At 35.7% G+C, this 24,088-nt stretch overlaps 1 protein-coding gene across 3 annotated transcripts in view; it reads right to left on the minus strand.

Annotated features, from left to right (window-relative positions):
* The window catches only part of URI1 (URI1 prefoldin like chaperone), a 72,049-nt gene that overhangs the window by 14,948 nt on the left and 33,013 nt on the right, over window positions 1-24,088 (minus strand). For all 3 annotated transcript variants that reach the window (XM_087421867.1, XM_087421868.1, XM_087421869.1), the window contains 2 exons: window positions 15,011-15,089; window positions 13,817-13,952 (listed from right to left, as the gene is read on the minus strand). In XM_087421867.1, the coding sequence (XP_087277993.1) occupies window positions 13,817-13,952; window positions 15,011-15,089 (215 nt within the window). The remainder of the gene's footprint in view (window positions 1-13,816; window positions 13,953-15,010; window positions 15,090-24,088) is intronic.

Raw genomic sequence — 24,088 nt, forward strand, 5'->3', positions numbered from 1 at the left:
AAGCAAGAAGAGTATGATATATCAAAGGAACAGTCAAAGAACAACAACAAAAAAAAAAACCCAGAGCTCCTGGAAATTAAAATGCACAGAAATTGGGGGGAAAAAAAAAAAATCAACCTGATTCCAAAGATAAAGTAAAAGAAATCACTTCAAAACTTATAACAAAGACAAAGAGATGGACAACAGGAGAAGGAACTTATAGAAGAAATAATATTCAAGATTTCCCAGAACTGTAGGACATGAACTTCCATACTGTGGGGGCCCGCCCAGGGGCGCAAGCAGTTAAGTGTGCACGCTCCGCTGCGGCAGCCCTGCTTGGCAAGCCATGCCGTGGCATTGTCCCATATAAAGTAGAGAAAGATGGGCACAGATGTTAGCCCAGGGCCAGTCTTCCTCAGCAAAAAAAGAGGAGGATTGGCAAATGTTAGCACAGGGCTGATCTTCCTCACAAAAAAAAAAAAAAAGAGAGAGAGAGAATCTCCACACTGAAAGAACCACCAAACATCTAGCAAATAAATTTTAAAAGACCCACACAAGGCATGTCACTGTGGCATTTCAGATCCTGGGGAATAAAGAAAGGAATCTAAAGATTCTAAAGAGAAAAACAAGTTACAGACAAGGGAAAGAGAATGGTATCAGATTTTTTAATAACACAAAAGACAGAAGGTAACAGGATAATACTTTCACATTTCTGAGGGAAAAATTATTTGAAACCTAGAATTCTAGGCAGTCTAGTTACAAAAAGCAGGAGTATAAAAAATACTTTCAGGGGCTGGCCCGTTGGCATAGTGGTTGAGTTCACGTGCTCTGCTTCGGTGGCGCGGGCTTTGCAGGTTTGGATCCCGGGCACGGACCAATGCACTGCTTATCAAGGCACACTGTGGCAGCGTCCCACATAAAGTAGAGGAAGATGGGCTCGGATGTTAGCCAAGGGCCAATCTTCCTCAGCAAAAAAAAAAAGAGGAGGATTGGCAACAGATGTTAGCTCAGGTCTGATCTTCCTGACCAAAAAAAAAAAAAATTCAGACATGCAAAATTTATCTCCCAAGTACATTCCCAGGCTAAAGGCTACACTCCAATGAAACAAGTGAAACTTGAAAGGAAATGCCATGGGAACCAAGAAACAGGGAATAATAAATAAGAGACAAAGACATGGTATAATGGTAAAGGAAGACACCAGGAAGATAACTGTCCTTTGTTCAAGATGGGAACCAGTCCGAATCGAAGCAGGACTACGAATAACTCCAGTACAGAGATTTCTAAGAACAAAACGAAAGTGTTTGAAGTAATGATTGATACATACCATTATGTAACAAACAAAAAAAAGCAGTTAACTTCAAATGAGAGGCTATACAAACATGGAAATAGAATTACATCTAACCACGAACACTGATTTAACAAAAATTGTAATAGAAAATATTAAAAAGATGGGAGGAGCAGGGACAAGGAGAAGAAAATGTAAATGATCTAAATGCTCTCCATTAATTACAGGCAGGTAGCTAATAGATACTACATAAAATTGAAAAAAAAAAACCAAGAAAATAGAATATGCAAATTACTTGGGAAATACAGATAAAGAGAGCAGAGCACAAGACCAGCCAGAAGACTGGAAGTAATGCCCTCTGGGGAATGGGAGCTGGGAGCCAAGAAGGAGGGAGCAGCACCCTGCTCCTTTTCCATTAGACGTTGTAAGAAGCTACGTAATGTTTTAAAGCTATGTTTGTTATACAGATAAAACCAAAATCATTAACTTATACTTTGTAACAAAGTATCAATGCACTTAATCTGCCTCACTGAAAATACTCAAGAATGCACATACTGCCAATAAATCATAAACCTCGGCTGACGGCCATATCACATCTCCACAACACATACTCCACACATACTTCAAGCTCCTAACCTCTCCCACCACTGACAAATAAACCCGACTAACTTCACTAACCCAAATATTCCTCACCTATCCTTCTTGCCTCTTTCTCTTTTTCACTGATACTTTCCAAAGCTACATTTTCTACCTATGCTCTTAATCCCATCACCTCCAGGATCTTGTCTCATTTCTTTTTTTGTGTGTGTGAGGAAGATCAGCCCTGAGCTAACATCCATGCCAATCCTCCTCTTTTTGCCGAGGAAGACCGGCCCTGAGCTAACATCTATTGCCAATCCTCCTCCTTTTTTTCCCTTTTTTTCCCCAAAGCCCCAGTAGGTAGTTGTATGTCATAGTTGCACATCCTTCTAGTTGCTGTATGTGGGACGTGGCCTCAGCATGGCCGGAGAAGCAGCGCGTCGGTGCGCGCCCGGGATCCGAACCCGGGCCGCCAGTAGCGGAGCGCGCGCACTTAACCGCTAAGCCTCAGGACTGGCCCCTCATTTCTTCTTTCTCTTGAACCATTAATCACTCACTACACTTACCACAAACATGCTCAGAAGTTTCCTACGCTCAAAGGAAAATAAAATCTTCCCTAAAACAACAATAAAGCGCAAAATTACAGACTAAAAAGCTCCAAGACCTTGTCTCCCTCCCCCACAAAAAAAAATGAAAAAACAACCAGAAACTAACGAAAAGACCTTATAGGAGCTCTGGAAAACAGTCAAAGGTCTACAGCAACCAAACACCCACCCAAACAAGAAAAAGCCACAGTCAAAACAGCAGGAAATTTCCTGGCATTTTTACCTGCCTTTCCCCACTCCCTCCCCAGTGTGGAGCAGTTTTGGTCTGGAGAAAGCAGCAGCCCAGATCCCATTTCCCTCCCTCGAACCACAGAGAACAGACCAGACTTTATTTGCAACATTCTAAGCAGTCTGGGGACTGCCTAAAGAACTGGAATCTGTCTCCCCTAAACCAGATCTTGGGGGGGAAGTCGGGGTCGGGGGATGGAATCAGCCATTGATGCTCATGAAACCTGCAGGGGGATTACAGACCAACAGGCACACCCGGGGCAAGAGATTAGGGGTGGAGCCACACAACATACAATCTGAGGCTGCAAAGAGAAGCTGAGCTGAGAATCTTTGGGAAATGAAGACAATCAAAAGAAGCCATGTGGACAGGAAATTAAAAAATCCACACACAGACCCAGGAGACACATATGCTCAGAAAACACATGCAAGAACATAACCTTTCACTCTGGGTTGATAAAAAGGCTCAGGGCAAGCCCAGCTTGTTAGTGAAGGTCCTCCTCACCAGTTTGCAAGACTGAGCAAGTCTGAAAGACTTTCAAATGCCCAATTTTCATCAAAAAATCAAAAGACACACAATAAACAGGAAAACATGGCCCATTCAAAAGAACAAAATAAATCCAGAACTGTCCCTGAAGAAAAACAGGCATCAGATGTACTAGACAAAGACTTTAACACAGCTGCCTTCAATATGCTCAAAGAGCTAAAGGGAAGAAACACACAAAGAACTAAAAGAAATAAGAAAGCAATGTATGAACAAAATGAGAATATCAGCAAAGAGATAGAAATTATAAAAAGGACCAAACAGAAATTCTGGAGCTCAAAAATTTAATAACTGAATTGAAAAATTCACTAGAGGGGTTAAATACTATACTCGAGCAAGCAGAAGGAACAATCAGTGTACCTGAAAATTGGACATTTTATCAAGTCTAAGAAGCAGAAGGAAAAAAGAATGAAGAAAAATGAACAGAGCCTAAGGAACTTATGGAGTACTATTAAGTGGACCAATATACACATTAACATAGTCTCAGGAAGAAAAAGAAGAAAAAGAGGCAAAGAGATTAGTTGAAGAAATGGCCAAAAAATTCCTGAATTTGACAAAAGACATAAATCTATAAATCCAAAAAGGTCAACTAACTCCAAGTAGAATAAATCCAAAGAGACCCACCCCAAGACGCATAAAGTTTTGAAAGACAAAGAGAACATCTTGAAAACAGCAAGGAAAAGTGATTCATCACATATAAGGGATCCTCAATGAGAATATAAGCAGATTTCTCAACAGAAACCTTGGGAGCCAGAAGGCAGTGAGCTGAAATACAGTCATACGCCACACAACAACGTTTTGGTCAACAATGGACAGCATATACGACAGTGGTCCCATAAGATTAGTACCACATGGCCTAGGAATGTAGTGGCCTATACCATCTAGGTTTCTGTAAGTACACTCTGTGACATTCACACAACAACAAAATCACCTAACAATGCATTTCTCAGAACATATCCCCATCATTAAGCAATGCATGACTGTATTTAAAGTGCTGAGAGAAAAGACTGACAACTGAGAATCCTATATCCAGCAAAACTGTCCTTTGAAGACAATCAAGAAACTAAGAATTTCCAAACAAAAGCTGAAGAAGTTGATTATCATTAGACCTGCCGTACAAGAAATGCTAAAGGGAATTCTTCAGGTTGAAATGAAAGGTCACTAGACAATAACACGAGGCCATACGAAGATAAAAAGATCTCCAGTAAAGATAAACATGGGCAAAAATAAAAACTAGGATTATTGTCATTATGGTTTATAACTCCACTTTTTATTTGCCACAGGATGTAAAAGAGAAATGCATAAAAAATCATTACAAATCTATGTTAACAGGTACACAATGTCTAAAGATGTTATCTGTGACATCAATAATATAAAGAGGGGAGATGGAGGGCCGGCCCCGTGGCTTAGCGGTTAAGTGCGCGCGCTCCGCTGCTGGCAGCCCGGGTTCAGATCCCGGGCACGCGCTGACACACCGCTTCGCCAGCCATGCTGAGGCCACGTCCCGCATACAGCAACTAGAAGGATGTGCAGCTATGACATACAACTATCTACTGGGGCTTTGGGGGAAATAATAAATAAATAAATAAAATTAAAAGAGGGGAGATGGAGCTGTATAGGAACAGAGTTTTTTATATGTTAACTCAAGTAAAGTTGGTACCAATTCAAAATACATTGTTATAACTTTAGGATGTTATATGTAATTTCCATGATAATCACAAAGAAAACACCTAAAATATATTAATAAAGGAAGTGAGAAGCGGATCAAAACGTTTTACTACAAAAAATCAACTAAACACAAAGGAAAGCAGTAACGAAGGAAATGAGACAAAAGCTGTAAGACATACAGAGAAGAAATAAATAACAAAATGGCATAAGGAAGTCCTGCCCTATAACTAATTACCGTAAACGTCAATGGATTAAACCACCTGATCGGAAGGCATAGATTGGCAGAATAGATTTAAAAAACAAAAACAAAAACAGAATCCAACTACCTGCTGTCAACAAGAGACTCACTTTAGATCTAAGGACACCAACAGGTTGAAAGTGAAAGGATGGAAAAGATACTCCATGCAAATAGTAACCAAAAGAGAACTAGAGTGGCTATACTAACATGACACAAAATAAGAAAGTCAAAAAAGGTTACAAGAGACAAAGGATATTTTATATTGATAAAAATGTTCAATCTATCAGGAAGATATGACAATTATACACAAGAAACACCTAACAACAGAGCCCCAAATAAATGAAGTAAAAATTTACAGAATTCACGGCGCCAGCTCCGTGGCACAGTGGTTAAGTTCGGCATGCTCTACTTCGGTGGCCCACGTTCAGATCCTGGGCGCAGACCTACTCCGCTCGTCAGCCATGCTGTGGCAGCGACCCACATACAAAACAGACGAAGACTGGCACAGATGTTAGCTCAAGGCTAACCTTCCTCAGCAAAAAAAACAAAAAATTGACAGAATTCAGGGGAGAAACAGTCCTCTAATAAGAACTGGAGACATCAATACCCCACTTGCAATAAGAGATAGAACCACCAGAAAGAAGAGCAGAAGGAAATAGAGGACTTGAACAACACCAACTGGACCTAACAGACGTATACAGAACACTCCACCCAACAGGAGCAGAATACACGTTCTTCTAAGGGAAACATGGAATGTTCTCCAAGAAAGATCATATGATAGGCCATAAAACAAGTCTTTAAAATCTTAACAGGACTGAAACCATACAAAGAATTTAAAACTAGAAATCAATAACAGAAGGAAAAGTGGAAAATTCACAAATACGTGTGAATTTAACGAAACACTGAATTAATCAATGCATCAAAGAAGAAATCACCAGGGAAGTTAGAAAATACTTTAAGACCAATGAAATTGAAAGTACAACATGGCAAAATTTACAGGATGCAGGAAAAGCAGTGCTAAGAAATTAATTTATACTTATAAACACCTACATTAAAAAAGAAGAAAGATTTCAAATCATAACCTAACTGTATGCTTTAAGGAACTTGAAACAAGAGCAAACTAAGCCCAAAGCTAGCAGAAGGAAGGAATAACAAAGATTAGACTGGAGATAAACAAAATAGAGAATAGAAAAACAACAGAGAAAATTCGACAAAATAAAAAACTGATTCTTTGAAAAGAGCAACAAAATTGACGTCTTTACCTAGATTGACTAAGAAAAAGAAGACTCAAATTACTAAAATCAGAAATAGAAGTGGATACATTTCTACTTATTTTATAGAAATAAACAGGATTATAAGAGAACATCACGAAAAACTGAATGCCAACAAATTGGATAACCTAGATGAACAAATTCCTAGAAACAAATGCACTACTAAAACTGATAGAAGTAGAAAATCTGAATAGATCTACAAGTAAGGAGACTGAATGAGTAATCAAAAACCTCCCAACAATGAAAAGCCCAGAAACAGATGGCTTCACAGATGAATTCTACCGAACATTCAAAGAAGAATTAATACCAATTCTCAAACTATTTCAAAACATTGAAGAGGAAGGAACACATTCTATGAGGCCAGCCAGACAAGACACTAAAAGAAACAAAAACTACAATATCCCTTATGAAGGTACTCATGCAAAAATCCTCAACAAAATGCTAGCAAATTGGGGGATAGGAGGAAGAAGAATTGGAGGAAGGTGGTCAAAAGGTACAAACTTCCAGTTATAGACAAATAAGAACTAGGAATGTAACACACAACATGATGAATATAGTTACCACTGCTGTATGATAGATATGAAAAGTTAAGAGAGTAAGAGTTCTCGTTACGAGGAGAAAATTTTTTCTTTTTTTTTCCATTTCTTTTTATTGTATCTATACGAAGTGATAGATGTTAACTACACTTATTTTGGTAATCATTTCACACCTATATGTAAGTCAAACCTTTATGCTACACACCTGAAAGTCATACAGTGAGGTATGTCAATGGTATCTCAATAAAACTGGGAAAAAAATGCTAGCAAACAAAATGCAGCATGACTACATTAACAAAATGTACAGGTTAAAAAAACCAAATGGTTATCTCAACTGATGCAGAGAAAGCCTTTGACAAAATCCAACATGACTTCATGATACAAAACACTCAATAAACTAGGAATAGAAGATAACTTCCTAAACATGGCAATATATGAAAAACCTAAATTGATATCATACTCAATGGTGAAAGACTGAACGTTTTTCCCCTAAGATCAGGAACAAGATGAGGATGCCCACTATCACCATGTCTATTCAACACAGCACTAAACGTTCTACCCACAGCAATTAAGCAAGAAAAAGAAAGAAAAAGCATCCAAATTGGAAAGGAAGAAGTAAAATTATCTCTATTGGCAGATAATAATGATCTTATATGTAGAAAATCCTAAACATTACGCACACACACAAACTGTTAAAGAGCTAATAAACACATTCAGCAAAGTTGCAGGATACAAAATCAACACTCAAAAATCAGTTGTATTTCTATACACCAGCAATGAACAATCTGAAAAGGAAATTAAGAAAATAATTCCATTTACAATAGCATTGAAAAAAATAAAATATTTAGAAATAAATTTAGCCAAAGAGGCATAAGACAAATAAAAATTAAGAAGCATTGCTGAAAGAAATTAAAGATTTAAGACACAAATAAATGGAAAGACATCCTGTGTTCATGGATTGGAGGACTTAATATTGTTAAAGATGTCAATCTTTAACAAAGTTATCTTCTATTCCTAGTTACCCAAAGGAATCTACAAATTCAGTGCAATCCCTATGACAACCCAGATAACATTTTTTGCAGATACAGAAAAATCCATCCCCAAATTCATATGGAATCTCACCAAATAGCCAAAACAATCTGGAAAAGGAAGATCAACATTGGAGGCCTCATACTTTCTGATTTCAAAACTTACTATAAAGTTACCTAATCAAAACACTGTAGTACTGGCATTAAGACAGACATAGAGACCACAAAATAGAATAGAGAGCCCAGAAATAAACCCTCCCATATATGTTCAAATGATTTTCAACAACAGTGCCAAAACCATTCAATGGGGTGAGCACAGTCTTTTTCAACAAACAGCACAGGGAAAACTGGATATCCACATGGAAAAAAACGAAGTTGGACTCTTACCTTACACAGTACATAAAAATTAACTCAAATGGATGAAAGACCTAAATGAAGAGCTAAAACTATGAAATTCTTAGAAGAAAACATAGGGGAAAAGCTTCATGACACTGAATTTGGCAATGATTTCTTGGATATGATATCCAAAGCACAAGCAACAAAAGAAAAAATAGACAAACTAGACTTTATCAAAATTGAAAACTTTTGTGCATCAAAGGACATTATTGAAAGAGTGAAAAGGCAATCCACAGAAGGGGAGGAAATATTTGCAGATCATACAGCTGATAAGGGGCTAACATCCAGAATAAGAATTCCTACAACTCAACAACAAAAAGACAACCCAATTTAAAAACGGGCTAAGGACCTCAATTGATATTTCTCCAAAGACTTCTACAAATGGCCAATAAGCACATGAAAAGATGCTCAACATCCTTAGTCATTACAGAAAGGCAAATCAAAACCACGATGATATACTGTTTCATATCCATTAGGATGGTTATTATCAAACAGTAAAGTGTTGGTGAGGATGTGGAAAAACTGGATCCTTTGTACACTGCTGGTAGTAATGTAAAATGGTACAACCACTGTAGAAGACACCATGGTGATTTCTCAAAAAACAGAATTACTGTACAATCCAGCGATTTCACTTCTGAGTATATACCCAAAAGAATTAAAAGCAGGGAATTGAACAGATATTTGTATATCCATGTTCACAGCACCATTATTCATAACAGCCAAAAGGTAGAAACAACCCATGTGTCCATCGAAATACGAACAGATAAGCAAAATGTTGTATATACACACAACAGAATATTATTCAGCCTTAAAAAGGAAGGAAATTGATACATGATATAACATGGATGAACCTTGAAAACATTATGATCAGTGATGAGCCAGTCACTAAAAGACAAATATTATATGATTCTACTTATTATACTATTCTCTTATCTAGAATCGTCAAATTCATAGAGAGAGAAAGTAGAATACTGGTTACCAGTGGCTGGTTGGCAGGAGGAATGGGGACTTATTGTTTACAATACAGAGTTTTAGTTTAGGAAAATGAAAAAGCTCTTGAGATGGGTGGTGGTTACAGTTCAACAACAACATGAACTTACCTAATGTCACTGAACTGTACATTTTAAAATGGTAAACTTTACGTTATGTGTACCTTACCACAATAAACAGAAGGCAAGAAGGAAGGGAAGGAGGGAAGGATGGAGGAAAAGAAGTCAGCTGAGTGGCAAGGGGACGATAATAAGTTATCAATTTCAAAAAAGTTCGATAGCACATTGGGTTGGCAAAGGAGCAGTCAGTCACTCCCATCAGACTAGCGTTATCCAAGTTAAAAACACATATCTCTTCATGCCACCATTCAATCCTAGTCATTTATCCTACACATATAGATACACAAATACAAAATGATACATACACGCACATATACAGGTTATTTATTGCACCATTGCTTTTAACAGTAAAAAACTGAAAACAACCTAAAAGCTTATCAGTAAGGGACTGGTTAAATAAATTATGGTATATCCATATAATATAATGCTATGCAGACATTAAAAGAATGAGACAGCAAGATGCAAAAAAAACGTGCTACCATTTGAGGGGTTGTGTATACGGTGAGCTGGGAATGCCTAAGTCTACAGATGTAAACACACAAAATAAGTAAGATATGATAACAGTGATGCCTCCAGGTTGGCCAAGTGGATGCTAAGGGACAGCAGAAGGAGGGATATTTGTTTTTCAATAAATATCCTTTAAATTTTGTATCATGTCCATATATAACCTATTCAAAAAAATTAAAAGTCACCCCCCATTCTCCCCCATACCATCCTAGCCCTTAGCAACCACTAATCTACTTTTTGTTTTATAAATCTGCCTATTCTGAATATTTCATGTAAGTGGAACCACACAATCAGACAACAGCCTTTTGTAGCTGGCTTTTTTCACTTAGCATAATGTTTTCAAGGTACATTTCTTTTTCTTGCTGAACAACATTCACATTTTATTTATCCATTCATTAGTTGATAGACATTTGGGTTGTCTCCACTTTTTGGCTACTATGGATAGTGCTGCTGTTAACATTCACGTATAACTTTTTGTGAAGACATATGTTTTTATTTCTCCTGGGTATAATACTATCAAGGTGTGGAACAGGGTAATATGGTAACTCAATGTTTAACTTCATGAAAAATTCCAAACTGTTTTCCAAAATGGCTTCACCAGGTTACTTGCTCACCAGCCACATATGAGGGGTGCAATTTTCCACATCCTCGCCAATATATATTATTGCCTGTCTTTTTTATTATAGCTATTCTAGTAGGGATGAAATGGTATCTCATTGTGGTTTTGATTACCAATTCACTTTTGACAAAGGTACAAAGGCAATTCAATGGAGAATGGACAGTATTTTCAACAAAAGATGTGGGAACAACTGGATATCCATATGCAAAAAGATTGAACTAAACCTCACATCTTATACAAAAATTAACTTAAAATGCATTACAGACCTAAGTGTAATATGTTCAAGTATAAACATTTTAAAAGAAAATCTTCATGAACTGAGGTTAGGCAAAGAGTTCTTAGATATGACACCAAATATATGATCCACACAAGAAAAAAGTGATAAACTGAACTTCAAAATTAAAAACTTTGGCTCTAGAAAAACACTCTTAAGAGAATAAAAAGATGCAGAGTAGGAGAAAATATTTGCAAATCACATATTCAACAAAGGACCTGTATCCATAATATATAAAGAACTCTCAAAACTCAAGAGTAAGAAAAAATACAACCCAATTTTTAAAACTGGATAAAAGACGTCAACAGGTGAAAGGAGATATATAGATAGCAAATAAGTACATGAAGCAATGCTACGCATCATTAGCCATTAGGGAAATGCAAATTAAAACCACTATACACCTATTCAAATGGCTAAAATTTTTAAAACTGACAATACCAAGTGCTGAAAAGGATGCAAAGCTACCAGGACTCTCATACCCTGCTGGGGTTGGGGGGATGTAAAACAACACAGCCTCTTTGGAAAACAGCTTGGCAGTTTCTTAAAAACTGAACACACACTTATCACATGACTGAGCAATTCCACTTGTAGGTATTTACCAACAGCAATGAAAATTTATAGTCACACAAAAACCTGTACACAAAGGTTTATAGCAGCTCTGTTCATAATTGCCAAAAATAGAAGCAACCCACATGTCCTTCAACGAGTGAATAGAAAAACTGTGGTACATGCATATAACGGAACAATACTCAGCAGTAAACAGGAATAAACTTTTGATACACAGAACAACCTGGACGAGGCATTACGGTGATTGAAAGAAGCCAGTCTCAAAAGGTTACATAGTGTATGAGTCCATTTGTATGACATTCTGGAAAAGGTAGATTAACAGTGACAGAGACAGATCAGCGGCTGTCAGGCCTCAGGGGCAGAGGTAGAGGGTGACCACAAAAGGAAAACGAGGGAGTTTCTGGTGTGATCCTGTGTCCTGACTGTGGTATATCCTGTATCCTATTTTGTTTCCTGATTGTGGTGCTGGTTAAACAAATCTTGACACGTGTTGTAACTCACAGAAGGGTATACCAAATAAAAAGTCAATTTCACTCTGATAATTTCAAAAATTAAAAAAAACTTTAAAAAGCTGGTCATATTCACGTTAAATGGCAAAAATTCAAGATTTGAGCACAAAGGGTAGGGCACTGTTAGAAATCATCTTTCTCAGAAAGCCAGCTCCTCTATATCCTTTTGTTGTTGCTGTTTTAAAACTGCTTTGTCCTTCACCTTGACTACCTTTTTAACACCCAATGACCTCCTCCCACCTTCCCCAATTATCCTGTCAGCAGTGAGGTAGGTGACTGCATGTTTAGCTTGTTATATTCTGCCTTCGGAAAAATAAAGTATCTTTTCTTAATAAATATTAAGTACAACAATATGCCTAAACATTTTCTTCAGTTATAAATTATTATAAAACTGTGTGAATAAAACAACTTGTTAGAATTCATCTATCATAACAGGGTCTCAAACATAATTTATACATATGTATTCTGAAAATTATTTTAGATAAATATTGATCCCAAAAGTTATCATGTTTGGTTATTTCCCAAAACCATATTTTAATACTGAAAAGTGATTTACCAAAAAACATTTCTCTATTCTAAAGCTCCATTCTATTCTATTAAAAGTATTCTCCCATTAATATATGAAAGCATAATTGATTCTAAAGATTTCTTTGCTGAAATATCCATATGAAAATCAAAGTGAACAAACTCAACAGACTATGAACTGACTTCCTATCAGCAGTTACTCCAGTAAATAAAGAAAGGCTTCTCCTATAAGAAAGAAGTATGCCCATTCTCTTTCCTCTAACACACTGGACTTACTTTAATGTAATAACACCAAAAGAACTATCACTGCCAGAAATTATATACAGGTCTAACAATAAGATTCTGATTAGTGTCATCAAAGATCAAAATAAGTATCAGTTATAAACTTACAGAAGCTGATTTGCAATTAGAGTCTCTAAATATAGATCCCAGAATTTCACTGAGTAAATGAGTTCTCTAACTAGTACCCACTCATGTATAAGTGAAATAATTTCAGCGTTAGAAGACTCAGTTATTTTCTATCTATATGACCTCATTTATACAGAAGGATCCTCAAAAATTTATTTCCAAACACACATTTAACTAAAAGGTTAAAAAGCAGGTAGGGGTGATATTACACTATCAATTTAAGTATGCTATTATAGAAATAAAAACATAGACTAGGTATTAAACAAACCTAATTTTAAAATGCAACTAAGCTAGAATCCAAGCCAACCCACCCAACTATAAATTGTGTGTGTGGATGTGTATACACCAACAAATATCATAGATAAAGAAAACTAAAGAACTGTCTCAACATAATGAGGCAGAGACCTCAAACCACTTAACAAGTATAGGGGTGCCATTTTAGGTAGCATCTCTCCATACCTGGTCTCCTCTTCTGTAAAATGAAAATATAACTTTTAAACCAAAAAGCATGTTAAGAATTGTTTCTACTTTTGCAAAGAGGTATTTCTTTTAGTTCAATAAGTAGAAAGTAAATTCCTTCTGTGTATTAAAGTATTAAAAGTAAGTCTATGAAAGCACTTAAAACCAATTATAAAATATAAAATGCCCCCAATTCTTACATCTTCCCAACTTCTATCTACAAAACCATGTGTAATGACTTTTGCACTTTGTAATTTCTGAAAACATGTTAATGTGGGTGATATTTCCAACCCAGATGTTCCATTCTCCAGCTCACATTCTCAAATGTTGGTTTTCCTAAAACTACCTACGATTCAACAGAATTACAAATAGCCTGGACTAATAAATCATGGAAAGTACTTTTAATAATAAACAGTCCATCAGCTTGGCACTTTGTGAACCGATACACATCCAGCAAAGAAACATCATTTATAATTGGTACATACGTTCTTTCCGGTGCTCAACTAAGCCCACAGCCTGCTTTGCTGAGCACTTTGCAAACCAATTGTCCCCGAGTAAAACAGTGACTTCATTAGTATGGACAAGTTTTCCTGGCATGAAGGCAAAGGGGCCAAATGGTACCTATTGTTTTAAGAAAAAAGGCAAAAAATTAAAAACACTACAAAATACATTTTATGAAACACTTAGCATTAAAAGCTCTGGGTTGAGGTCTTTTTTTATCTATACACCAAGAAAAATAAAATGTCAACTTCACAGAAATTTAACGTTATATTAAAGTTTGACTAGGAAAACCTATAGAAAATTGTTTTAGGTTAACAAATCAACATTAAAACAGGAAAAGAAATCAGCACATTTACATAGAACTTTCAGAGAAATTAGCATTGTCTCTGAATGTTTATACTTTTTGTTTATTCATAAATCTAAATGAAAACAAACTAGTAATGAAATATTAAGTTAATAAAGAATACCTTTGATAAAAAAACTGAAAATTATTTCCTACAAAATAGCCAATTTTTTTCCGCAAAGCAGGAATTAACAAATAAATGGCTTTAATGAGTCTACAAGATTTACAAAATATTTGGGCTAGTATAACAAAGAACAATAAATACATTTACAAAACATTTGGGCTAGTATAATTAGAAACAAAGTCTTCATGAAAAGAACATTCATGCAATGTGAGAATCTAATCCAGGGCACATGAAGAGATCTATATAGCGATACAAAGATCATTCAAACAAAATTTAGCAGCACCTTTTTATATAAAATCAACGTTCTAGGGTTTAATTCTGTGAATTACACAACATTACAGTCTATTCCTGCTCTGGCTAAACAACTAAATGCCATATTTGTGTTGTAATTACAGTCTCCTAACATAGTAAATTTGCACCAAATATGTCAAATTTTGTGCTAACATTTACGCCATTTATGTCACCATAATGTGATAATTTGATATAAATCTGAAAAAAAGGAAAAGAAGTAAATACCAACTATTACTACAATTAGTGTATTATTATAAAGTAAAACAAAAACCTTCCTTGCTATGGTAGTTACCTGATACAGTCCATCAGCTTGGCAATTTGCGAATCGATACACATAAAGCAAAGAAACATCTTACTTTACACAGTTAATATTTTTACAAGAAACAACACACTACTTTAAAAGAAACACACCAAACATACCATGATATTATAAGACAACTTATCAGGCAAAGTATTGAGTCTTTCTTGAAGCGCATTATAGTCATTATCTACCTTCTTCCTGTTGACAAAAAAATACCAAATACTAAATGAATACACAAATTAACAATTCCTTGAGGAGGCTATGAATCACATGACAAGCTAATCAAAAACCTAATTTTAGCAATTTAAAGATTAAAGAATTTTTTAATTTTAAAATCCTGTTTTCACAAAGTTTAGCAATGGTATTATTCCACCATTCATTTATCAAAGAATTAAGACTCTCAGGGACTTTGGCTTTTAAAAGAAGAACACACCCATCTTGAGAATTAGTGTTTCCTAAGGTAGAAGATAGCTGAACTAAATAAAACTTGGAAACAAGGCAGAGAGCGAAGGAGGGCCTGATGTTTGGAGGGAAACGGACTCAAGATGAAGAGAGAAGAGATTTAATAAAGCTTCTGAGTAAATAACTACAGCTGTGGAGAAGAAATCATGAAGACGAAATGTGATCAGACGCTTCAGTCCTCCTCAGAAAACTTCGGGTTGAAAACTGTGGAGTCCTCAACCCTTCAGTTATTCACACTAATGTGACAAGGGACCAGAAGAAAGGAGGTGGAGGTAAGACAAAAAGCATTTTGATTTGGCTTAGGAGTCTGTTTCATGTTAAATCAAAACAAGCTACCTAATAAATTAATTTCAAACAACAAAAAGACGTAATTCTGTAGGAGTAAAGGTGGTCATGTTTGCACACTATGAACGCTCCTCAGGTCTTATTCCTGCTGGAAATGAACAGCCCTACCCTGAGATGCCTGTTTTCAAACCTTCTCTGTAGACAAGTTTTCCTAAGGGTTCCCTGCTAGGGTGCGGGCTGCAGGCAAAACCAGAGCACTGAATTTTTCAAAGGAGAAGGGTGATGTCAATTTAAAAAAATAACAAAAACGAAAACTCACCAATTCAGCAAGTAATTTAAAAGAACATGTAGATATTGTCAAATTGAAATTAGGATAAATTGCAACATAGATAATCGCTCTCCAGATCATCAAAATGACTACTCTATAAACATCATGGAATTGGTTTCAGTTACTCCTTAGCTTCCCTAAAGCGACAGTAGCATAATTAATAAAATTATCTCATTTAGTCTTAAGAATATCAAGGAATTTCACATATATTATTTATCCTAAAAATATTCCTGTGGTGACTGTCACTTATCAACATTTTCCTCTTACAAAAGAGAAAGCAGAAGGAAGATGGAAAAAACACAGATTTTAAGAGAAATCAGATCTCCTCTATCAAGGAGAGGTAGGCAATGAATTTAACCTAGGTCTTCTGACCTGTATTCTTTCAAGCAAGTCTTTTCATTTCCTAGAGTTCAAGTGCTTTTTTTAAACTTTCCAACAAAATTCTTTTTTATAAATAAACATAAAATGTCTTTATTCCATTTGTTTAAGACAAAAATCATCCTTCTAAATAAATTTTTATATGAATAAAATGGTAAAAAAAACTTCATGCACAGGGCTACGTACCGGAAAGAACACAGTTTAAAGTCAGACCGGAGGGAGGGTGAACCCCAGCCCCACCACTTAACACACACAAAGTAACCCTACCCTAGTCTCTCCAACGGTGAAACTGGAATAACGCCTATCTCACAGGCTCAAGAGAACTAAATAGAAAGGCTTGAACACTCTGCCTAGCACTGAACATCTACACTGAGCATCCAATACCCCTTTTTCCTATGAAGTATCAAAAAACACCAATTGTAAAATTTTCAAGAAGTCTATTATCCACTAGGATAAGATTCCACTAATGTTAAATTCATTCAATTTGATACAAATAGCACAACTTACTGAAAGACAGTAAAGCTCAATGTGACCATTCAGGGGGCTCTGGAGACAGGGTTAGTGGGAGCAATAAATGGGAAACTATCCGTAAATAACTGATTTAGTACAATGCTTGCATAAACACTCCCGATTAAATCTAGGGAACACTAACAGTTTATATTTTTAGATAAGTAATTCTGCAAATGCTCAAAGACTATACATCAACTTACATGTTTACATGTCCCTAGGACTGGTAAAAAGCTGGCATTAAAATTAGCATTCAATATGTCCTATTTTGGTAACTACACCTGGAAAAAGGGGACTTGTTAACAAAACATCTCTTCTGTATATTAAAAGAACAGTAGCTTCAACCAGAGGTAATACAAGAGATCAATGTCAGTATTCCAAATCAAGTATATTCAGTTTTAAACTTATCATAATGCTCTCTAGAATAATAATGTGGACATACTGGAGAAGAGTTTAACATTGGAGTTGCTATTTCTTAAATTTTGAATTTTCTAAATGTACATAAAGAAGCGCGAAGATTTCAAAATGTAGCCACCCTTTTTGAAGGGAGGCAAGCAGTGTCTCTGGGAGAAATTATGACTTGAGGAACTCTCTCTCTGAAGGTCCCACTAGCGGAAATATTCAGGATCAAGAACTTGGTCAGCGTTGTCTCCAAATAGTCCCTCTAATATTTAGGGCTTAATAATCTCATTCAAGATCACAAAGCCTATGCAGCAGAAAATACAAAAATGATTCTAAGAACTACTGTTAAGTGTTACAGAAGCTAAGCACGGGACCTTTATTTGCACTAAAATTTGAACAAAATTTTTTCTATTTTACTACTTAGAAACATATAATTAATTTCTGGACACTGCAGCCATTCAAATATGCAGTCAAAAGAGGCAACTGTTTAAAATAATGTTTTTTCAAACAGAAAATAAAACCCAGACACAGTCAGGACAAACCTCTCAAGCCCATTTGTTTATAACACATGGACCTCCTTGTTTGGCTTCACCATATCTGATCCTTAAAGACTAGGTTCAACCTTCAATTCTTAACTTTAAAAAATCATCCAACAAATAAGATTTAATTTGCATCCGACATCCTCACCCAATGTTCCTTATAGAAAATAAGAACTAATGCACTGCTTTAAGGCATATAAGAAATTTTTACAAACTTCTTTTGAATCTTGCTCATCGTGTGCACCTTTGGTTTTAAAAAGCAGCAGCAAAGAAGGACATACCGCAGCTACAAATTAGCCTGGACTTTAAGGAGGAAGATCAGGACAGGTCCCACGAGAAATACCTTATGTTTGTAAAAAGTAGGGGAGAGAGCAAGTTAAATGACGTGTGTGCTCCAGTATTTAGATGCAGTACACGCACGTCCACCACTGACTCTGAAATGCATCAGAAAAACAGATTAATGGACTGAGGTATGGATAGACGCGAGCTCCTGGTTCACCTATACAATTCTTGCAACTTTTCTGTATGTTCACAATAAAATATTAAAAAGGAGATGGCAGAATATGGGAAAGACTCCATATTTTTAATCCTCTTCTTAAATGCAACTGACAAAAAAAATCTTTGTAAAGAAACAAAGTTCTATATCCCTTGTTTAAGGCAAGTGATAAAGACTCCAATTTCCAGCTTTAAGTAATAAAAAAGGGAAATAAAAATTAAATCACTGATTGAAATAAGATTTTGCTAATTTTCACTCTAAAGTAGGAAGTTGGAATAGGCAAAAAATACTGATACTAAGCGCTTTTTTTTTCTTTTTTAATCTCCTACCACTCTCTTTCCCTTTACCTAATATCCTAAACAAAAAAGCAGAAAACACCAAGAGGCTTAAAAGGGAAAAAAGGAATAGGGCTTTACATTAGCGTCAATATCTGGGTTAATCTGAGGCAGAGTTAATTGTTTTTTTCTTTTTTAGCTTTTAATTTAAGAAATTATAAAACCCAAAGACTTTGGAAAATGTGAGTAAATATACAATCTTTAGAAATGATTTTGAGCCCATCATCCCCACTCTAGAACTTCCTAAGACCCAGGAAAAGCTCTGTTTCCATCCAGTTCACCACCTACTGAGCGACTCCTCTGCAGCCACGCGCACACCACAGCTGCAGGGGTGGCGCTCAAATACAGCAAGACTTTTTTTTCAATGCTTCTTTGTTAAAGATCCATCAGGCTTGGTGGATCCCTAAACCTTCTTAGAGTTTTTACCTCTAAAACTAAGAAAATAGAAGACTATTAAATTCAGGCATGGATTGTAAACAGGTAAAGAAATAAGTCTTCTCATTACTAAGGGAATGATAATGCTTTTCTTCAAAGTATCCTCTTCAACAGTCTAAACAAACTGTTACGGTTATATTAAACAATAAAAACATTCTTAAAAGACAGGTCTCCATTGTTGTGCTTTCTGCAATTCGGTGGGAAGGGGAACAGATTAAAAACTTAAATGCATCTGTATTAAATCAATAGCATTCTTTTCTTTTCAATGGTCATGGCAAAATACTATTCAGTCAAATGAAATCAACTATAAATTCAGGCAATATGGTGGCACAGTCCTTTTTCTCAACTCCTTTACACCTAGGAAACTTACGTCATCAGAAGATGCTGATGACATAATCCATGCTCTTTATATGTTATGAGTCCATTAGAAAACTTTATTATTAGAAATAGATACAACGATGAACCTAAATACAAAAACTCGTAATTTTTCAAAAGTTAATGACACAAAATTATCCAAAAAGAGACAGATGCAGCTAACATTCTACTAGATTTCTTCCATTGCGCTTTTCAATGGACAGAGGAATCTGTTCCAGCGCTCTCTGCTAACAACCACGCACATGTGACTGACACCTGTCAGTTACCCTAAGTGCCAGTCTCTTCATCCATCAGTATTCTTTTGCTCTAAGAATAAAATGAGATGTGAATTCAAAGTAAGAAAGTTTAAAAATTACATGAAAACATATTACTCCAAGTGTGAAACAAATGCCCCAAAGTGCCTAGTTCAGTTATCCCTAGGTGATGAGTTTACAGGTCATTTTTATTTTATTTACTTTCTAAATTTTGTACAACCGATATATATTTCTGTAACAAATTGGAAGGGAGGGACCTTTTAGAAAAGATTAGTTTAGATGTGATAAAAGTTTATAACTGACTTAAGCTCTCAATGTTTGTGTCAGTTTCTACTTAAACATAAGCAAAATTTGAGTTTTGTCATTTTGATTTTGATTTTCTATACTTTATTTCCAAAGTATATTTTAGAAAAAAGGAAAGATTTTAGAAAAAGGAAACAAAACACGTTTTCTTAGAGCAGTGATTCATAACCCTTTAAGGTCACTGATACCTATGAGAAACTGATAGAAATCTAGATCCTTTCCTGAGCAAAAGGTCCTACATGTTGCATTTAATTTCAATAGAAGCCCAATCATAGATCCTGCGAGGTTTCAATTCCTTTCAAGAGGACTTATAAAAGTAAAAAATAGCAATCCTGGTTTTAAACCTATTAAATATGTAAAATTCTCAAAATTATCTTTAACTCAATTTAAATAAAAAGAAAATTGGGAAAACTATCACCAACTGGGTCATGAGTTCAATATGAATTAAGTAAAAAAAGTTAAATTGTATGCACGCCTCAATTTTTTTACAGCCTACATTTTCCTTAGTCATACACTGATACCCACCCCCATCTGTCTTCAGTAAATTAGAATTTAGACTGTTGTATCTCAAAACAAGAATGAGCACTCTGGATTATCACTGAGTGATCCGCCTCTCAGTCAAGCACTGTTGTTGCAATATTTACACCGTCATCCTCACACAGTGCTCTTCTGTACTTGAAAGTTTTACTGTAAGTTGCTCTTATTTTATTAAGAAATGAATGGAAAATGAAAATCTCCAAGTGCAAAGAAGTGTAGTTTTCAAACCTAATACAGTTAAGACAAAGATGAAAAATCATGAGGTGTGCCAAATCAAATTGAGGTGTAGCCTCAATCAGATAATCAGATATATCAATCATATTCACTGGACTTAAACTGATCATGGGAAATTGTGAACCAAAGTATATGGACACTAGAAATGTCCAAACAAAGTATATGGACACTGTTTCCTTTTTCATCAGAGACTATGTTCTAAACGATGAGACGTAATTAGGGACTTTTTATAATAGTTTAAACTTTTGAGGAAAGAAAATTCCCCTATAATGTATAATTTTTCCTTTTATTTCCAGAAATGCATTAAGTATTAAACTAGTGTGGTTCTTCTAAAAACATGATACAAAGGCTACAGGACTCCTAGAAGTAACAAATTCTACTTACAATTTAAAAATCATTAACTCTCTTAAAAAAAAGGAAAAGGGGCCGGCCCAGTGGCATAGTAGTTAAGTTCGCACACTCCACTTTGGCGGCCCAGGATTTGCGGGTTTGGATCCCAGGCGTGGACCTACACACAGCTCAACAAACCATGCTGTGGCAGCATCCCATATACAAAGTAGAGGAAGACTGGCACAGATGTTAGCTCAGGGACCATCTTGCTCAAGCAAAAAGAGGAAGACTGGCAACAGATATATTAGCTCAGGGCCAATCTTCCTCACCAAAAAAATAAAGAAAGAAAAAAGAAAAAAGCATTTACAGTTTGACCTTAGTGACATAAATACACATACAGAAGAAGCTGAAGAGAATAAAACAAAATGCTTTAAAAAGAGAGAAAATTACCTTCTCTTCAGAATTATGAGTAAATTTATCTTTATCCTTTTCTTATGTCAATCTTTCTACAAATAAGTATGTATTCATTTTATATTCAGAATAAAAAATTAAAAATCTTATTCAAATTTTGTTTTTAAAAATATCACCCCTTAGGGCCGGCCCAGTGGCATAATGGTTAAGTTCGTGCACTCCACTTCAGCAGTCCAAGGTTCGCAGGTTCAGATCCCAGGCATGGACTTACGGACCACTCACCAAGCCATGCTGTGGCAGCATCCCACATACAAAACAGAGGAAGATGGGCACGGATGTTAGCTCCGGGCTAATCTTCCTCAGCAAAAAGAGGAAGATGGGCAACGGATGTTAGCTCAGGGCCAATCTTCCTCACCAAAAAAAAAAAAAAAAAAAATCCTTAAAACATTCAACTTGAATCTTTTTTTGCATCTTAATTTGCCTTGAAACATCAAACACAAAAATTCTAAAACCTACTTAACCTCCCAAGCCATGTACTATGCGGGAACTTAGAGAACGACAGAGAAGGGGATTTGTATATACAATTCCTCCTTCTTGCCCATGCCCCTAAAGACACTTTCATACATAACTACAGAAATTCCAACAAGAAAAGCATGTAAAATCTTCAAAAGGTTTGGAAGTTTATCTCTGCTCCACTGGGGCAGGGGAGTGACATAAAAATGAAAAAGCCCAAACAGAAGACCCTATACGAAACAGTGACTGAAAACTTTGGAGTCAGTAAAATAGAGACTGAAAAATATGGTTTCCAAATTCACTTAACATTGAATAATGAAGTCATCACCATGAATAAATTTTTTTAAAGTTTTAAAGGTACACAGATCAATAATTCACAGATTACACATAATGAAATAAAAACAAACTTTATATAAGCATTCAAAGGTAAGTCAAGAAAGCACTGTTGCAGGTAATTCATGAGAAATATACTATAAACCACAACACTGTTAAGATGAAATAATTCAGTGCTTTTGCGGGGCAAGGAACCCCTCAAAAACATCAGAGAGAGATATAGATATCCATGCATCCATACACAATTTACCTGAAAGAGGAATTCAAAAAAAAAAAAAAAAAGAAATCAACAAATCTTCACCTGTGATTTTAACTACTTAGATATTTCCCACTATATACTTTGACTATACCCTATACTAGAAACTAGTTACTCTCTTCCTCAAAACAGTATTTTTGGTCCAGTTTCCTTTGAAAAACAACAACTGTCAAGCATTTGCTTTAGAATCCCTCTCTCAAACCTCACACAGTTGAGGGTTTCAGAATTTTTATGTCCAAATTTAAAGCTATTCTTTCCAAAATTAAACATTTGAACAATATAAAATACCTTTTTCTACATTTTCCTCTAAGTCTGCTTCAGGTAATTTCATAGATATCTTTACTACTTAAAACTCTTTTAAGATGATTTAAAGGAAGCAAAACAATATATTTTTTACAATTCATATGCATACAATTTATGATTACAAATAATGCCTAACATACAGATGATTTTTATGTGCCAGGCATCACATGCCATATTCCATTTAATTCTCACACATCAACACAAGTAATGAGACTTCTTTTTTCTTGTGGGACACATTCAACAGAAGTCATCGATAATGCATTAAAAATGACCATAAATTCTTTGTCACTCCTCCCACCAACAGGTGGAGTCTAATTCCCCACCTTCTGAATCAGGGCTGGCTTTGTGAGTTCCTTTGACGAACAGAATGTGGCTTTGCAGCTTCCATTCTTGCTGCCCTGAGACCATCATGTAAAGTAAGCCAGACAAAAAGCACACGCAGACAAAGGTCCAGCTAACAGCCAGCACCAGCCACCAGACAGGTGGGTGAGGCCATTCTGGACAACCCAGCTGACCCAGCTACCAAAAGACTGCACCTGCCAGACTGAGTCCAAACAAGATGAACAGAAGAACCACAGCTAAGTCCAGTCCAAGATGCACATCCACAGAATCATACACAGGACAATGGCAGTTGTTTTACGCCACTAAGTTTTGGAGTAATTTTATTACGGAGCAATAAATAATGGATATAACCCCTTAGCAAGGATGTATTTTAAGTTGCAGAAGCCATACTCTCAGTGGTTTGGCCATTATTTATGTAAAAAAAAAAAAAAAATTTAGTACCAAATCTTATTTGGTGACGCTAAAAATTAGACACTTGATACACAATGAAGTTTATGGGAATGAAACACAGAATAAGAGTTAATGATTGAGAACAATCTCCAAGGTATAATATTAAATGAACAGTGTCCAGTCTGATGTCATGTTTGTCAAAAAGGGTGAGAGCATAATGTATATCACATGTGGATGAATACACATACACACACATATACACACACACACCCCTTGTGCAAACAATTTCTGAAAAGATTTGCAAGAAACTAGTAAAACACAGTTGATTACAAAGAAGAGAACTAAGAATTGGGGGTCAAGGACAGGAGAGAAACTAGATACCATTTATGCCCTTTTGTACTATATAATATGCCTAATTTAAAATTTCTGTATTTAAATTTTAAAAAGTT

This window comes from Ceratotherium simum, chromosome 33 (assembly GCF_057802395.1).
Source record: "Ceratotherium simum simum isolate JZ-2026a chromosome 33, ASM5780239v1, whole genome shotgun sequence".
NCBI classification, from domain to species: Eukaryota; Metazoa; Chordata; class Mammalia; order Perissodactyla; family Rhinocerotidae; genus Ceratotherium; species Ceratotherium simum.